The sequence below is a fragment of the Bufo bufo genome, chromosome 9 (assembly GCF_905171765.1).
Source record: "Bufo bufo chromosome 9, aBufBuf1.1, whole genome shotgun sequence".
NCBI classification, from domain to species: domain Eukaryota; kingdom Metazoa; phylum Chordata; class Amphibia; order Anura; family Bufonidae; genus Bufo; species Bufo bufo.
The window spans coordinates 156,194,246-156,213,011 of NC_053397.1; the positions used below are offsets into that span (position 1 = coordinate 156,194,246).

General features: G+C 42.3%; 1 protein-coding gene and 1 long non-coding RNA gene across 4 annotated transcripts in view; one reads left to right on the forward strand and one right to left on the reverse strand.

Annotated features, from left to right (window-relative positions):
• The window catches only part of DMC1 (DNA meiotic recombinase 1), a 301,837-nt gene that overhangs the window by 145,245 nt on the left and 137,826 nt on the right, over positions 1-18,766 (forward strand). The window contains exons 9-11 of the mRNA XM_040408781.1: positions 6,275-6,348; positions 15,809-15,923; positions 16,164-16,224. Coding sequence (XP_040264715.1) covers positions 6,275-6,348; positions 15,809-15,923; positions 16,164-16,224 — 250 coding nt within the window. The remainder of the gene's footprint in view (positions 1-6,274; positions 6,349-15,808; positions 15,924-16,163; positions 16,225-18,766) is intronic.
• LOC120979531 lies at positions 8,439-10,469 on the reverse strand. Of its 3 annotated transcripts, none has more exons than XR_005774311.1 (4): positions 9,879-9,910; positions 9,420-9,511; positions 9,028-9,055; positions 8,439-8,518 (listed from the first exon to the last, which is right to left on the reverse strand). It is a non-coding gene; the product is annotated as an uncharacterized LOC120979531 (long non-coding RNA). The 3 variants fall into 3 exon arrangements; XR_005774313.1 differs by lacking the exons at positions 8,439-8,518; positions 9,028-9,055; positions 9,879-9,910 and adding exons at positions 8,973-9,027; positions 10,053-10,080; positions 10,414-10,469 and having other exon boundaries at positions 9,389-9,483; XR_005774312.1 differs by lacking the exons at positions 8,439-8,518; positions 9,028-9,055 and adding an exon at positions 8,973-8,999 and having other exon boundaries at positions 9,389-9,511; positions 9,879-9,931.

The following is an 18,766-nucleotide window of genomic DNA, read 5'->3' on the forward strand; positions in this document are numbered from 1 at the left end:
CGCAGAACCAGACGCTGGTATAAGAAGGTGTCTGTATATTTAATTCAATTGGCGCTCTACAATAGTTTTGTTCTCTACAGTAAGGCTGGGAGAACAGGATCCTTCCTCAAATTCCAGGAAGAGATCATCGAGAACCTCCTTTACCCAGGAGGTTCCGTGGCCCCATCCACCAGTGTAGTTAGCCGTCTACACGAGCGACATTTCCCCAGTGTCGTTCCTGGTACCTCAACCCAACCGTCACCCCGAAAAAGATGTCGTGTCTGTAGCAGGAGTGGAATAAGGCGTGACACCCGCTATTTCTGTCCTGACTGTGCTGACCACCCTGCCCTATGCTATGGAGAGTGTTTCCGGAAGTACCACACACAGGTACACTTAGCATAGGGATCACATCTCACCAGGACAGGCACACAGGGCTATTAGGGCCCATTCACTCACAGCTGCTGCAAACCTCTCCTTTCACCTGGGATAAAGTGCATAATGTACTTCGCCACATCTTTGGGCGATTTGCGCTTTGCACATTGTCCCATGGGGAAGGAGAGGTTTGTTCTATAAAAGGTAAAAAAAACTAAACAAAAAAAAAAATACCGGTAAGTAAAAAAGTTAAATGTTCAGTTAAAAAAGTTTAAAAAAAGTTTCTATGTTCTGTTCAACAGTTAATAAAGTTATTGCTTTGCGGCCTGGTTTTTTCTTTTTTGTTTTGTTTTTTTTACCTCTCAGGTGGACCAACCGATCGACTAGCTGCAGCACTGATGTGCATTCGGACAGAAGCATTGCGCTGCTGTCAGATTACACGCAAGTCGGTGTATGCGGCGCTGCAAGACGAGATTTCTCCTCTGCAGTAAAAGATACGTTTGCCGAGGCATATGAGCTGAGGAGGTGGCGGTGTTCATATACTTTGGCAAACACTTTGTATATATAAAAAAAAAAATCCCGGCAATGATTTATTCATCCACATCGATTGATGTGAATGGAGAAATCTGGTTTGCCAGGGCATACGAGCTGAAGTGGGTATGGATGTTGGGCGGAGCTCCTATGTCCTGGCAGACGCCTTTCCCCTCCTTTTTCTTTTTTTGGCAGAGATTTTTTCATCCACATTGATCGATGCGAATGAAGAAATCTGTGCCGTTCATTTTTTTCTTTCAGCCCAGAGGCTGAACGGAAAAAAAAAATCTCATTACCCGTATGCTCAATATAAGGAGAATAGCAGAAACTCCTAATGCTGGGCATACATGTAATGATTGCGGAGACCCTCAAATGCCAGGGCAGTACAAACACCCCACAAATAACACCATTTTGGAAAGAAGACACCCCAAGGTATTCGCTGAGGGGCATATTGAGTCCATGAAAGATTGAAATTTTTGTCCCAAGTTAGCGGAAAGGGAGACTTTGTGAGAACAAAATCAAAAAAATCAATTTCCGCTAACTTGTGCCAAATTTTTTTTTTTTCAATGAACTCGCCATGCCCCTCATTGAATACCTTGGGGTGTCTTCTTTCCAAAATGGGGTCACATGTGGGGTATTTATACTGCCCTGGCATTTTAGGGGCCCCAAAGCGTGAGAAGAAGTCTGGTATCCAAATGTCTAAAAATGCCCTCCTAAAAGGAATTTGGGCACCTTTGCCCACCTAGGCTGCAAAAAAGTGTCACACATGTGGTATCTCCGTATTCAGCAGAAGTTGGGGAATATGTTTTGGGGTGTCATTTTACATATACCCATGCTGGGTGAGATAAATATCTTGGTCAAATGCCAACTTTGTATAAAAAAAATGGGAAAAGTTGTCTTTTGCCAAGATATTTCTCTCACCCAGCATGGGTATATGTAAAAAGACACCCCAAAACACATTCCCCACCTTCTCCTGAGTACGGAGATACCAGATGTGTGACACTTTTTTGCAGCCTAGGTGGGCAAAGGGGCCCACATTCCAAAGAGCACCTTTCGGATTTCACAGGTCATTTACCTACTTACCAGACATTAGGGCCCCTGGAAAATGCCAGGGCAGTATAACTACCCCACAAGTGACCCCATTTTGGAAAGAAGACACCCCAAGGTATTCCGTGAGGGGCATGGCAAGTTCCTAGAATTTTTTATTTTTTGTCACAAGTTAGTGGAAAATGATGATTTTTTTTTTTTTTTTTTTTTTTCATACAAAGTCTCATATTCCACTAACTTGTGACAAAAAATAAAAATTTCCATGAACTCACTATGCCTATCAGCGAATACCTTGGGGTCTCTTCTTTCCAAAATGGGGTCACTTGTGGGGTAGTTATACTGCCCTGGCATTCTAGGGGCCCAAATGTGTGGTAAGGAGTTTGAAATCAAATTCAGCAAAAAATGACCTATGAAATCCAAAAGGTGCTCTTTGGAATGTGGGCCCCTTTGCCCACCTAGGCTGCAAAAAAGTGTCACACATCTGGTATCCCCGTACTCAGGAGAAGTTGAGGAATGTGTTTTGGGGTGTCTTTTTACATATACCCATGCTGGGTGAGATAAATATCTTGGTCAAATGCCAACTTTGTATAAAAAAATGGGAAAAGTTGTCTTTTGCCAAGATATTTCTCTCACCCAGCATGGGTATATGTAAAATGACACCCCAAAACACATTCCCCACCTTCTCCTGAGTACGGAGATACCAGATGTGTGACACTTTTTTGCAGCCTAGGTGGGCAAAGGGGCCCATATTCCAAAGAGCACCTTTCGGATTTGACAGGTCATTTTTTTCAGAATTTGATTTCAAACTCCTTACCACACATTTGGGCCCCTAGAATGCCAGGGCAGTATAACTACCCCACAAGTGACCCCATTTTGGAAAGAAGACACCCCAAGGTATTCCGTGAGGGGCATGGCAAGTTCCTAGAATTTTTTATTTTTTGTCACAAGTTAGTGGAAAATGATGTTTTTTTTTTTTTTTTTTTTTTTTCATACAAAGTCTCATATTCCACTAACTTGTGACAAAAAATAAAAATTTCCATGAACTCACTATGCCCATCAGCGAATACCTTGGGGTGTCTTCTTTCCAAAATGGGGTCACTTGTGGGGTAGTTATACTGCCCTGGCATTCTAGGGGCCCAAATGTGTGGTAAGGAGTTTGAAATCAAATTCGGAAAAAAATGACCTGTCAAATCCGAAAGGTGCTCTTTGGAATATGGGCCCCTTTGCCCACCTAGGCTGCAAAAAAGTGTCACACATCTGGTATCTCCGTACTCAGGAGAAGGTGGGGAATGTGTTTTGGGGTGTCATTTTACATATACCCATGCTGGGTGAGAGAAATATCTTGGCAAAAGACAACTTTTCCCATTTTTTTATACAAAGTTGGCATTTGACCAAGATATTTATCTCACCCAGCATGGGTATATGTAAAAAGACACCCCAAAACACATTCCTCAACTTCTCCTGAGTACGGGGATACCAGATGTGTGACACTTTTTTGCAGCCTAGGTGGGCAAAGGGGCCCACATTCCAAAGAGCACCTTTTGGATTTCATAGGTCATTTTTTACAGAATTTGATTTCAAACTCCTTACCACACATTTGGGCCCCTAGAATGCCAGGGCAGTATAACTACCCCACAAGTGACCCCATTTTGGAAAGAAGAGACCCCAAGGTATTCGCTGATGGGCATAGTGAGTTCATGGAAGTTTTTATTTTTTGTCACAAGTTAGTGGAATATGAGACTTTGTATGAAAAAAAAAAAAAAAAAAATCATAATTTTCCACTAACTTGTGACAAAAAATAAAAAATTCTAGGAACTCGCCATGCCCCTCACGGAATACCTTGGGGTGTCTTCTTTCCAAAATGGGGTCACTTGTGGGGTAGTTATACTGCCCTGTCATTCTAGGGGCCCAAATGTGTGGTAAGGAGTTTGAAATCAAATTCTGAAAAAAATGACCTGTCAAATCCGAAAGGTGCTCTTTGGAATATGGGCCCCTTTGCCCACCTAGGGCTGCAAAAAAGTGTCACACATCTGGTATCTCCGTACTCAGGAGAAGGTGGGGAATGTGTTTTGGGGTGTCATTTTATATATACCCATGCTGGGTGAGATAAATATCTTGGTCAAATGCCAACTTTGTATAAAAAAATGGGAAAAGTTGTCTTTTGCCAAGATATTTCTCTCACCCAGCATGGGTATATATAAAATGACACCCCAAAACACATTCCCCACCTTCTCCTGAGTACGGAGATACCAGATGTGTGACACTTTTTTGCAGCCTAGGTGGGCAAAGGGGCCCATATTCCAAAGAGCACCTTTCGGATTTGACAGGTCATTTTTTTCAGAATTTGATTTCAAACTCCTTACCACACATTTGGGCCCCTAGAATGCCAGGGCAGTATAACTACCCCACAAGTGACCCCATTTTGGAAAGAAGAGACCCCAAGGTATTTCGTTATGGGCATAGTGAGTTCATAGAAGTTTTTATTTTTTGTCACAAGTTAGTGGAATATGAGACTTTGTAAGAAAAAAAAAAAAAAAAAAAAATCATCATTTTCCGCTAACTTGTGACAAAAAATAAAAAGTTCTATGAACTCACTATGCCCATCAGCGAATACCTTAGGGTGTGTACTTTCCGAAATGGGGTCATTTGTGGGGTGTTTGTACTGTCTGGCCATTGTAGAACCTCAGGAAACATGACAGGTGCTCAGAAAGTCAGAGCTGCTTCAAAAAGCGGAAATTCACATTTTTGTACCATAGTTTGTAAACGCTATAACTTTTACCCAAACCATTTTTTTTTTTACCCAAACATTTTTTTTTTATCAAAGACATGTAGAACTATAAATTTAGAGCAAAATTTCTATATGGATGTCGTTTTTTTTTGCAAAATTTTACAACTGAAAGTGAAAAATGTCATTTTTTTGCAAAAAAATCGTTAAATTTCGATTAATAACAAAAAAAGTAAAAATGTCAGCAGCAATGAAATACCACCAAATGAAAGCTCTATTAGTGAGAAGAAAAGGAGGTAAAATTCATTTGGGTGGTAAGTTGCATGACCGAGCAATAAACGGTGAAAGTAGTGTAGGTCAGAAGTGTAAAAAGTGGCCTGGTCTTTCAGGGTGTTTAAGCACTGGGGGCTGAGGTGGTTAATATGACATACAATGTAGTGGGAAGCAGGAAAAAAATTCCAAATGGAGTGGAATTCGAAAAATTTGACTTGTGCTCTTCATTCTCCAGGTCAATAGGATTACGGCAGTACCACATACTTTTTCTGTTTAGTTTTTTTGCTTATTAATGCTTAAAAAAAGAAAAACTTTTGAAATTAAATTTTTATTGCCATATTCTGACCACCAAAACTTAATTACAGTTATGTCTATGGAGATATGTGAGAGCTCATTTTTGATCTGTAGTTTTTAATAATACCATTTGGGGTGTGTATGATGGAAAAAATAATGAATCTGCCATTTTTATTTCTGCTACGCCATGGGATTTTTTAAAAATATATTAATAATATGGGCGTTTTCGCATGTGGCGATGCCCATGATTTTGATTTTTTCTTATTGTTTAAGTATTTTAATTTTGTGGAGAGCGGTGGTGATTTGAAATTTTACCATTTCTTTTTTATGTTTTTTATATTTTTTAATTTTTAATTTTTTTTTACTTGTTATTAGGCCCCCAAGTGGACCACAACATGAAATCATCAGACAGCAATTTGTTTGCAATTTGTTTAGGGTAATGGAATTTTCTCCATTATCCTATACAGAAATAGCTATATTTCAATTCAGTTCTGTCATCTGCTGGCCTAAACTATAGTATACAAGTAATGAGTCTGGAAGCCTAGGGCAGCCGTGGCCGTATTGCACCCTGCATCACGGATACAGACCCATTCACTTGAATGGGTCCGCAATTCCAGAGATGCGGAACGGACCACCGGAAACACTACGGAGTGCTTCCGTGGTGTCTATTTCCGTGGTTCCCTACTGGAAAAAAATTTGACATTTGATATGTGCAGACATACCACGGACCCATTCAAGTTGAATGGGTTCGGGCCCGCTGCACGGATGTTGCGGTCCCCAATGCACGGAACGGCCGCACAACGGCCGTGTGCATGAGGCCTAACCTAAATATTTTTGCCCTATGAATAAAACAGGATATTTTGAGAGGATAGAAACGGTCTTGAAGGAAGTCATAGTTGGGCAATTTAGCAACTTGGTTTTTATTGAACCTTAAATGTTCTCGAGAGTAGTTGAAAATTTTTTGTCATGTTAATTGTTACAACAATGTATGTAGCCCTAATCAAAAAAAAAAACAGCTGGCAGATTTTCTTAAATTATTTGTTTTTACCACAGGTGAACATCAGATGGAGCTTTTGGATTATGTAGCAGCAAAATTTCATGAAGAAGCTGGTGTTTTCAAGCTTTTGGTAAACCTTGTTTAACATTAGTGTGAAGTTTAACATTGTGTCGGCATGATCAACCCTATTATACCAGGGCTCGCCGTGCTGATTAAAACTATACCTTTCTTTTGTGTGTATGCTAAACAGCTGCACAGATATCTGCGTTTTTATTCCTTTGCAAATGATCTGGTTTAATAGGGTTGATGATGCTGACAGAGCCTCTTTAAGCCCTGATTTATTAACAGGGGATAATTTAAAGTTTGTCATTACATTTGTCTATTTGTGTAAGGCTACATGCACACAAATGTTGTTTGTTTCCGTGTCCGTTAGTTTTTTTTGGCGGATAGGATCCGGACCCATTTATTTCACTGGGTCCGCATCAGTATGTCCGTTTCGTTGCCCCGCTAAAAAATTAGTGCATGTCTTATTTTTTTCTAGTTTGCGGACAAGGATAGGCATTATTACAATGGGTCTGCAAAAAAAACGGTTGCCATACGGTCGTGATGCAATTTTCGGACCGCAAAACACATAAGGTCGTGTGCATGTAGCCTAAGGCCTCTTGCACACGAACGTGTGACCCCCGTGGTTGTATTGCTGCCCGCATATGGCGGTTCCACAATACACAGGGCACCGGCCGTGTTCATTCCGCATCACGGATGTGGACCCATTCACTTGAATGGGTCCGCAAATCTAGAGATGGGGAATGGAATAACGGAACCCTACGGAAGCACTACGGAGTGCTTTCGTGGGGTTCCATTCCGTGCTTCCGTTCCGCAAAAAGATAGAACTTGTCCTATATTTTTGCGGAACGGACGTATTGAGGACCCTATTTAAGTGAATGGGGTCGCGATCCGCATGCGGCTGGCCCACGGTTGGTGCCCGTGCATTGCGGACCCCAATTTGCGGTTCACAGCACGGCCACGGGCAGCACACGTTCATGTGCAAGAGGCCTAAAGGTAATGGTCAATGTGCCATGTTAAATGGTCACATTCTGACTTATTTGACCTGCCAAAGATATGGCAGGTAAGGAGTAAAGTGCAACTGAGACAATTTTTTGAGACTTTCCCTATGCTAAATAAGTTCAAAAGCCAAATTTATTTAGCCATTCCCTTGTACATGTATTGTTTAGATTAGATGAGAGACACTTCTGCAGAACATCGTAATATACACCTTACTGCTGCAGAACATCATAATACACACCTCTGCTGCTGCAGAACATCATAATACACACCTCTGCTTCTGTAGAACATCATAATACACACCTCTGCTGCAGAACATCATAATACACACTTCTGCTGCAGAACATCGTAATACACACCTTACTGCTGCAGAACATCGTAATACACACCTTACTGCTGTAGAACATCATAATACACACTTCTGCTGCAGAACATCATAATACACACCCCTGCTGCAGAACATCATAATACACACCTCTGCTGCAGAACATCATAATGCACACCTCTGTTGTAGAACATCATAATACATACTTCTGCTGCAGAACATCGTAATACACACCTCTGCTACAGAAGATCGTAATACACACTTCTGCTGCAGAACATCGTAATACACACTCCTGCTGCAGAACATCATAATACACACTTCTGCTGCAGAACATCCTAATACACACTTCTGCTGCAGAACATCATAATACAGACTTCTGCTGCAGAACATCATAATACACACCTTACTGCTGCAGAACATCATAATACATACTTCTGCTGCAGAACATCATAATACACACCTCTGCTGCAGAACATCGTAATACACACCTCTGCTGCAGAACATCATAAAACACACCTCTGCTGCAGAACATCGTAATACACACCTCTGCTGCAGATCATAATACACACTTCTGCTGCAGAACATCGTAATACACACCTCTGCTGCAGAACATCGTAATACACACCTCTGCGGCAGAACATCATAATACACACCTCTGCTGCAGAACATCGTAATACACACCTTTGCGGCAGAACATCATAATACACACCTCTGCTGCAGAACATCATAATACACACTTCTGCTGCAGAACATCATAATACACACCTCTGCTGCAGAAGATCATAATACACACTTCTGCTGCAGAACATTGTAATACACACTCCTGCTGCAGAACATCATAATACACACCTCTGCTGCTGCAGAACATCATAATACACACCTCTGCTGCTGCAGAACATCATAATACACACCTCTGCTTCTGTAGAACATCATAATACACACTTCTGCTGCAGAACATCATAATACACACTTCTGCTGCAGAACATCGTAATACACACCTTACTGCTGCAGAACATCATAATACACACTTCTGCTGCAGAACATCATAATACACACTCCTGCTGCAGAACATCATAATACACACCTCTGCTGCAGAACATCATAATGCACACCTCTGTTGTAGAACATCATAATACATACTTCTGCTGCAGAACATCGTAATACACACCTCTGCTACAGAAGATCGTAATACACACTTCTGCTGCAGAACATCGTAATACACACTCCTGCTGCAGAACATCATAATACACACTTCTGCTGCAGAACATCCTAATACACACTTCTGCTGCAGAACATCATAATACAGACTTCTGCTGCAGAACATCATAATACACACCTTACTGCTGCAGAACATCATAATACATACTTCTGCTGCAGAACATCATAATACACACCTCTGCTGCAGAACATCGTAATACACACCTCTGCTGCAGAACATCATAAAACACACCTCTGCTGCAGAACATCGTAATACACACCTCTGCTGCAGATCATAATACACACTTCTGCTGCAGAACATCGTAATACACACCTCTGCTGCAGAACATCGTAATACACACCTCTGCGGCAGAACATCATAATACACACCTCTGCTGCAGAACATCGTAATACACACCTTTGCGGCAGAACATCATAATACACACCTCTGCTGCAGAACATCATAATACACACTTCTGCTGCAGAACATCATAATACACACCTCTGCTGCAGAAGATCATAATACACACTTCTGCTGCAGAACATTGTAATACACACTCCTGCTGCAGAACATCATAATACACACCTCTGCTGCTGCAGAACATAATAATACACACCTCTGCTGCTGCAGAACATCATAATACACACCTCTGCTGCTGCAGAACATCATAATACACACCTCTGCTTCTGTAGAACATCATAATACACACTTCTGCTGCAGAACATCATAATACACACTTCTGCTGCAGAACATCGTAATACACACCTTACTGCTGCAGAACATCATAATACACACTTCTGCTGCAGAACATCGTAATACACACCTTACTGCTGCAGAACATCGTAATACACACATTACTGCTGCAGAACATCATAATACACACTTCTGCTGCAGAACATCATAATACACACCCCTGCTGCAGAACATCATAATACACACCTCTGCTGCAGAACATCATAATGCACACCTCTGTTGTAGAACATCATAATACATACTTCTGCTGCAGAACATCGTAATACACACCTCTGCTACAGAAGATCGTAATACACACTCCTGCTGCAGAACATCATAATACACACTTCTGCTGCAGAACATCCTAATACACACTTCTGCTGCAGAACATCATAATACAGACTTCTGCTGCAGAACATCATAATACACACCTTACTGCTGCAGAACATCATAATACATACTTCTGCTGCAGAACATCATAATACACACCTCTGCTGCAGAACATCGTAATACACACCTCTGCTGCAGAACATCATAAAACACACCTCTGCTGCAGAACATCGTAATACACACCTCTGCTGCAAATCATAATACACACTTCTGCTGCAGAACATCGTAATACACACCTCTGCTGCAGAACATCGTAATACACACCTCTGCGGCAGAACATCATAATACACACATCTGCTGCAGAACATCGTAATACACACCTCTGCGGCAGAACATCATAAAACACACCTCTGCTGCAGAACATCATAATACACACTTCTGCTGCAGAACATCATAATACACACCTCTGCTGCAGAAGATCATAATACACACTTCTGCTGCAGAACATTGTAATACACACTCCTGCTGCAGAACATCATAATACACACCTCTGCTGCTGCAGAACATCATAATACACACCTCTGCTGCTGCAGAACATCATAATACACACCTCTGCTTCTGTAGAACATCATAATACACACTTCTGCTGCAGAACATCATAATACACACTTCTGCTGCAGAACATCGTAATACACACTTCTGCTGCAGAACATCGTAATACACACTTCTGCTGCAGAACATCATAATAAACACTTCTGCTGCAGAACATCGTAATACACACCTTACTGCTGCAGAACATCATAATACACACCTCTGCTGCAGAACATCGTAATACACACTTCTATTTCACATGTATATACAGCAGATTACAATCTAGGTCATGATTAGCTTTAATCACTTATACATAAACATGTCAAGTAAACACCAAGATATACAGGAAGAAAAAGTCCAGCATGCAGCATAAATATGTTCATTTGATTTTATTATTATTCCAGTGGATGTTGGACTGAGGCTGTGTTTACATCAGATTTTTGCCCCAGGTTTAACATGTGCACATGACATGTACATTAACCACTTCCAGACCGGGCCATTTACCCCCTTCCTGACCAGGCCTAATTTAGCAAATCTGACATGTGTCACTTTATGTGGTAAAAGCTTTGGAACACTTTTATTTATCCAAGCCATTCTGAGATTGTTTTCTCGTGACACATTGTACTTCATGTTAATGGTAAATTTAAGTCAATATGTTTTACCTTTTATTTATAAAAAAAGATCCAAAAGTTAACAAAAATATGAAAAAGTTCACTGTTTTCTAAATTTGAATTTCTCTGCTTTTAAGACAGTGATGCCTCATAAAATATTTATTAAAGGGTTTCTATCACTTCGTTTCACCTATTTAGCTTTCAGACACTAGCGATCCGCTAGTGTCTGCTTTATCTAACCATCCTAATATAAGAGCTTATTGTCCTGCCGTTTAGCTAAAAAAATAACTTATATAGATATGCAAATGAGCCTCTAGGTGCTATGGGTGCGTGATTAGCACCTAGAGGCTCCGTCTACCTTAACAAACTGCCGCCGCCCAGCGCGTCCCTCCAGCCCGCCCATCTCCTCCGGAATGCGATGCTCCTCGTATTCGGCGCATGCGCAGTGAATGTCTGATCGCTTCCCTGCTCAGACATCTCCACTGCGCCTGTTCCTCGGAGCACTATGACGTCATCGGCGCAGGCGCAGTGGAGATGTCTGAGCAGGGAAGCGATCAGACATTCACTGCGCATGCGCCGAATACGAGGAGCATCGCATTCCGGAGGAGATGGGCGGGCTGGAGGGACGCGCTGGGCGGCGGCAGTTTGTTAAGGTAGACGGAGCCTCTAGGTGCTAATCACGCCCCCATAGCACCTAGAGGCTCATTTGCATATCTATATAAGTTATTTTTTTAGCTAAACGGCTGCCCAATAAACAGTTATATTAGGATGGTTAGATAAAGCAGACACTAGCGGATCGCTAGTGTCTGAAAGCTAAATAGGTGAAACGAAGTGATAGAAACCCTTTAATTAACATTCCCCATATGTCTTTTAAGGGCCAGTTCAGTTCTGAAGTCACTTTGTGAGGCTTAAATCATAGAACCGACCCATAAATGACCCCATTTTAGAAATGACACCCCTCAAACTATTCAAACCCTGGTTTTAGAAATGCTGTTAACCCTTTAGGTATTCCACAGGAATTAAAGCAACATTTTTTTGCTGATTTTCCAATTTAATAAATTTTTTCCTGGAACACATCAAGGGTTAACAACAAAACAAACTTCAATATTTATTACCTTGATTCTGCAGTTTGCAGAAACACCCCATATGTGGTTGTATACCGCTGTTAGGGCACAGAAGGCAAGGAGAGCCATATGGTTTTTGGAGGGCAGATTTAGCTGGAATGGTCTTTGGGCACCATGTTGCATTTGAAGAGGCCCTGAGGTAACCCCACAGTAAAAAACCCCAAAAAGTGACCACATTTTGTAAACTACACCACCCAAGAAATTTTTAAGAGGTGTAGCGAGCACTTCACTCAACAGCTGTTTCATAGAATTTTTTATACTTGGGTGTAAAAATAAAAAATAACATTTTTTTTTGCAAGAAAATGGTGCTTTAGGCCTAAACTTTATTTTTCACAAAAGATAACAGGAGAATATCCCCCCCCCCCCCATTTTCTACCCACTTTCTCCTGAATACAGTAACACCCCAATTGTGTTCGTAAACTGTTATTTGGGGATACGCCAGGGCTCAGAAAGGAGGGAGTAGCATCTGGATTTTCTAACATGAAATTTTCTGTCATGGTTTTTAAGAGCAATAACTTTTTTACATTTTTGTTGAATGAGCTGCGTGAGGGCTTATTTTGTGCGAGACAAGCTGTAGTTTTTATTGACACCATTTTGCCATACATTTGGATTTCTGGTTGCTTTTTATCAAATTTTTGGAAGGTGAAGTCACAAAAAAAGCTGTTGGTGTCATTTTTCTTATATTTTTTTTTTTACACCGTTCACTTGATGGGGTAGATCATGTGATATTTATGTAGATCTGGTCATTTCGGACGCAACGATACCAAATATGTCTAGTTTTTTTTTTTTTTTTTTTTTTATGCTTTACACAATAAAAATATTTTTAGGAAAAAAAATCATGTTTTTGTTTCGCCATTTCTTAGAGTCTTGTGTGAGGGCTTGTTTTTTGCGGGACGAGGTGACGTTTTTATTGCTACCATTTTGGGGTACATACGAGTTTTTGATTGAAATGTTTTTTTGTGAGGTGACTAAAAACAAACTTTTTGGCATAATTTGTATTATTTTTTTTTTTTTACACCAGTCACTTGATGGGGTAGATCATGTGATAATTTTTACGGATGCGGCAATACCAAATATGTCTATTTTTTATAAAAAAAAATTCATTTTACACAATAAGAGCATTTTTAGAAAAAAAAATTATGTTTTTGTGTTGCAATTTTCATAGAGCCATATTTTTTGAATTTTTCTGGCTATGGTCTTGTGTGGGGCTCATTTTTTGCGGGATGAGGTGACGTTTTTATTGCTACCATTTTGGGGTACATACGACTTTTTGATTGATTAAATGGTTTCTACCACCAGAAATACTGTTATGTAGCTGACTGACATTAGCGATGCGCTAATGTCAGCACTACATAACAGTATGTTTCTAACGTTAGTCCCTGCAGCCGTTTTGTTAAAAAAGCACTTTTATTATATGCTAATGAGCCTCTAGGTGCTATGTGGGCGTAAAATCAGCACCTAGAGGCTCCGTCCACTCACCCATTATCCCGCCCAGGTCCAGTGTTGTGCCCGCCCAGCTCCTCTTGATTGATGGCACAGTCCGCCGCATCGCTGCTGAAATCCCGCGCCGTTCACTTCTGTCTTCGGCGCAGTGAGTGAAGGCTGCTCTCCTGATGCCGGCTTCCTCACTGTGACGTAGTCGGCGCAGGCGCAGTGAGGAATCCGGCACCAGGATCGCATCATTCACTCACTGCGCCTGCGCCAAGGACAGAAGTGAACTGCGAAAGGCGCAGGATTTCGGCAGCGATGCGGCGGACCGTGCCATCAATCAAGAGGAGCTGGGCGGGCACAACACTCGACCTGGGCGGGATAATGGGTGAGTGGACGGAGCCTCTAGGTGCTGATTTTACGCCTACATAGCACATTAGCATATAATAAAAGTGCTTTTTTTTAACAAAAACGGCTGCAGGGACTAACGTTAGAAACATACTGTTATGTAGTGCTGACATTAGCGCATCGCTAATGTCAGTTAGCTACATAACAGTATTTCTGGTGGTAGAAACCCTTTAACATTATGTTTTTTGGGAGGTGAGTTCACAAAAAAATCTGTTTTGGCGCAATGTTTACATATTATTACACTATGAACTAACTATACAGACATGTAGAGCGGCGCCCGGGGATCTCACTGCACTTACTATTATCGCTGGGCGCCGCTCTGTTCTCCTGCTATGCCCTCCGGTATCTCCGCTCACTAAGTTATAGTAGGCGGAGATTCCAGTCACTAAGTTATGGTAGGCGGAGTCTGCCCTTGTTCTGTTCTAGCGCTGGCCAATCGCAGCGCAGAGCTCACAGCCTGGGAGGTTATTTTCTCCCAGGCTGTGAGCTCTGCAATGCGATTGGCCAGCACTACAGAAGAACAAGGGCAGACTCCACCTACCATAACTTAGTGAACGGAGATACCGGAGGACATAGCAGGAGAACGGAGCGGCGCCCAGGGATAATAGCAAGTGCAGTGAGATCCACGGGCGCCGCTCTACATGTCTGTATAGTTAGTTCATAGTGTAATAATCGGTGAAAGGTCCTCTTTAAAACTATGTCCTCTTGTAGCAGTTTTTCTTCTTTTAAATATTCTCTCCTCTTTTACCTGGTTGATTCCCTTTATGTATTTAAAAGTTGACATTTCGCTTTAACGGTGTTGAAGATCCATAATTGTGGCTCCACAGTTATTTTGCATTTTACTGTGTCCCAGGGAGCTTTGCACTTTGGATTGCTGTGTTGAGACTCTTAAATGAGGCTCCACTGTGTTTTTTGCAGCTGGTCTCCCTAAGAACAGCTATTGTTTTGTTCTTGTGACATGTATGTTTTTAGTAACTGTCTGCATTCCCCCATAACAATTTTGTAGCATATTTTCATATGCCATTTGTACATAATCGTACAGAAAAATAACTATATGCCTCCAGTATCCACCACTCAAATTCAACAGGTACAACTTACTATGTATAACATATTTTCGGACTATAAGACAAACCTAGAATTTGGAGGAGGAAAATGAGAAAAAAAATATTTTCCATCAGACCTCAGAACAGATCCCCATTCTTCATCAAACCTCCCAACCCCATCAGACCCCTATTTTTGATCAGACCTCAAGATCAGACCCCAAGCTCCATCAGCCTCAGTCAGACCCCTCAACCTCCATCATCCTCCCATTAGACTTCCCAGCCTCCATTAGTCTCAGATCAGCCTTCCATCAGACCTCCCCCACGAGCCCCTATCAGGCTCAGATCAGACGCCCAATCAGCCTTAGATCGGACCCACCACAGCGGGAAACGGAAGTAGACCAGGGGTGAGTACAGCCAGCGCAGAGCTGCCCTTACCTCCCCGTGCCTCCCGCATGCTAATGACTGCTTCCATAATGGAATTGGTCATTAGAATTCTAACTATAAGACACAGCGCCATTTTTCCCCCATTTTGCGTCTTATAGTCTGAAAAATACGGTACTTACTATGCTTGAATTTAAGACCATGCATTGCTATTATTTAGCATTGTAAAACCCTCAGTTTTAAATTTAATTGCTAATTGTAAGAAAATATTTTTAATTACATAGCGAGCACATGCCAACTGAATATACATATGTTGTAAACTATGTTCGGTCTGTGATTATTTTCTGATGTTATTAGATTATTGATTCTGTAATGGCTCTCTTTCGAGTGGATTTTAGTGGACGTGGAGAATTGGCTGAAAGACAGCAGAAACTAGCTCAGATGTTGTCCAGACTTCAGAAAATTTCTGAAGGTGAGAATTTAGTTTACCAAACAATTAAGCTCTGTTCACTTCTGCTATGTGCAGTGCTACTTTTCCTATAAAACAATATACAGCTTTGCTTCTAGGGAAGAACAGCCCCACACATCCAACAGAGCCTGCTTTGCAGCTCACTTGTTGCACTGCTATTGAGGCTCCATGCACATGTCCTTGCCATGTACATGAAGCCTTAGCCAATCTAAAACTCTTCTAATTGAGCTTTTATTTTCTTAGAGTACAATGTTGCTGTGTTTATTACAAATCAAATGACTGCTGATCCAGGAGCAACAATGACGTAAGTTATGATTTAATTTTAAATGCTAGAAATCACGTATCATATTACAATGCTCAGAATTTTGTCGTTCATATGGCAAAGCTAAAAACATAAGTGGTAGACGTGTGCTCTAACACTTCTGTAGAGCTCATCAGATATATGAGAAAGACTTAAAGGTGAAGAAAAAGCTTGCACAATTTCATGATTTTCCTATTCCATGACGTAAAGCCATGATTTTATTAAAGACATGGAGGCGAGTATTGCATTAACTCTCTTTACTGAAACCATAGCAGCAAAGAATGAACCATCAATCATAAGAGAAAACCATAGCAACCAACTCCTCCCCTCCATCCCAGTATATTATGGCTCAACCCCTGGGATCTTTCTCTTTCTTTATGTGGCTACTCCAACTGCAGGACATTTCCGAAACTGGCCACTCCGGCTTGACCCAACAACGTTCGAAAATTGCGGTAACCGAAACCTCAACGGAAGGAGAACACCAACAGGTGTAGTAACCGAACTTGGTCGTGCGTCTGGATATGAATCTTCGCTCGAACCGGTAGCTCAACCTGTGGAGTAGAAATGGAATCCAGAAGTAGAAACCAATAGGTAGTGTAGGATGTACATGAGTGTTAAAGAGACATAGGAACTCTAGACAATACATATAAGACAACAAATAAAAGGATAAAATCTATAATACATCAAAGATATCGACATAACAAAATATAAGGGCGGGAAGGGAGGGCAATACTCGCCTCCGTGTCTTTATTAAAATCATGACTTTATGTCATGGAATAGGAAAATCATGAAATTTTATAACAAGACACGGAGGCTCCTATTGCAAGTTTAAAGCTGAGAAACTACAGAAGAAAACGCATGAGGCAAGGGACGAAAATAGAATTCGCGAAAGGTGGAAACTCTGGACCAATCCGTTAAGCGCATGACATCCTCCAGGCGAGCCCCGGAGACAGCCATGGAAGTAGCTGAAGCACTGCGGACCGAGTGAGCAGTGAATATACCCGTGTCAATACCCGCCTGGTCAAGAATCCACTTAACCCAGCGCGACAGAGTTACACTGGAGACGGGGCCGTAAGGTCTATGAAAAGAGATAAATAAATGAGGGGATTCAGGGGAACGCAAAGCAGCCGTACGGGACTCATATTCCCGTAAACAAGCCACAGGACAAAGTTGAGGTGAGTGCTGGAAATAAGGATACGTCACCGAGCGGATATTTGTTTTTGTACGTCTAGAGATATTGAATTGGACTCCCTCCGGGATGAACGAGCGTGCGTCGAAATCTAGTGCCCGAACTTCCGAGACCCTCTTGCAAGAAATAAGACACAACAAAGTCACCAGCTTCGCCGATAACTGGCGAAGGGAGAGTTGTGTGTTAGGGGCCCAAGTAGATAAAAAATTTAACACTAACCCGACATCCCAGGTAGTAGAAAAACGCGGCCTGGGAGGTCGAGAGAGACGAGAACCTTTAAGTAAGCGACACACAAGGGAATGTTTGCCCGTCGGGCATCCCTCAAAGCCCTCGTGTCTAGATGAGATAGCCGACCTGTAAAGATTGATTGTGCGATAGGCTTTCCCGGCGTCGTAGAGGGAAGACAAAAAAGACAAAACCGCGTTTACAGGGGCACGAAAGGGATCCAGAGTGCGCTCTCCGCACCAACGAGCCCAAGCGTCCCAGGCGGTTCTATAAGCACGTCTGGTTCCCGGGGCCCATGCGCTTTCCAATAAGAAAGCAGTTGTCTCCGAAACTTCTAGCAACGTGTCGGGACTCCCGAGATCCTGCAGGCGAAAAGGCGTAGTAATCCCGCCAGCAGTAGAGGATGAGATTCCCCTGTCGGGCCCTGGAGTAGAGAGAGATGGTCTGGAAGGAGAAGTGGAAAATCTACTAACAGTTCCAGTACCTGAGGGAACCAAGGTTGCGACCTCCAAAGTGGCAGGATCAAAACAAGTTCCGCTGATTGACACTGAACTTGAAGGAGAACCCGCGGGATAAGTGCAAAAGGGGGAAACGCGTACATCAACGCTCCTCCCCACTGTTGTAGGAATGCGTCTACCGCCTCTGCTAGAGGGTCCGGGCGCCAGCTGAAGAATCTGGGTAGCTGGGAGTTCAAACGGGACGCGAACAAATCTATAGAGAGTGGACCCCAGCGAGATGACAAAGCTAAGAACACACCCAGATAGGTCAGGACTGAAGAGCGAGTTCCGCCCACACCGTTGACGTATTGGACCGCAGAGACATTGTCCATCATCAGTCTGATACAACTGCGTATCGCCAATGATCCTGCCAACAACTCCAGGCCGTTGACATGGAGGTGAGCCTCCTCTGGGGACCACGGACCTCCTGTGGACACCCCATTGCAGTGTGCGCCCCAGCCGTGTAAACTGGCATCCGACTCTATGACAAGGTCCGGTTGAGGACCAAAAATGGCCTTGCCGTTCCAAACAGAGAGGTTCTGGATCCACCACTGCAACTCGTCTTTCGTCTCTCTGTCCAAAACAACAACATCTGAATACGTGGCTCCGGCCCGCAGATGGGCAATCTTGAAGG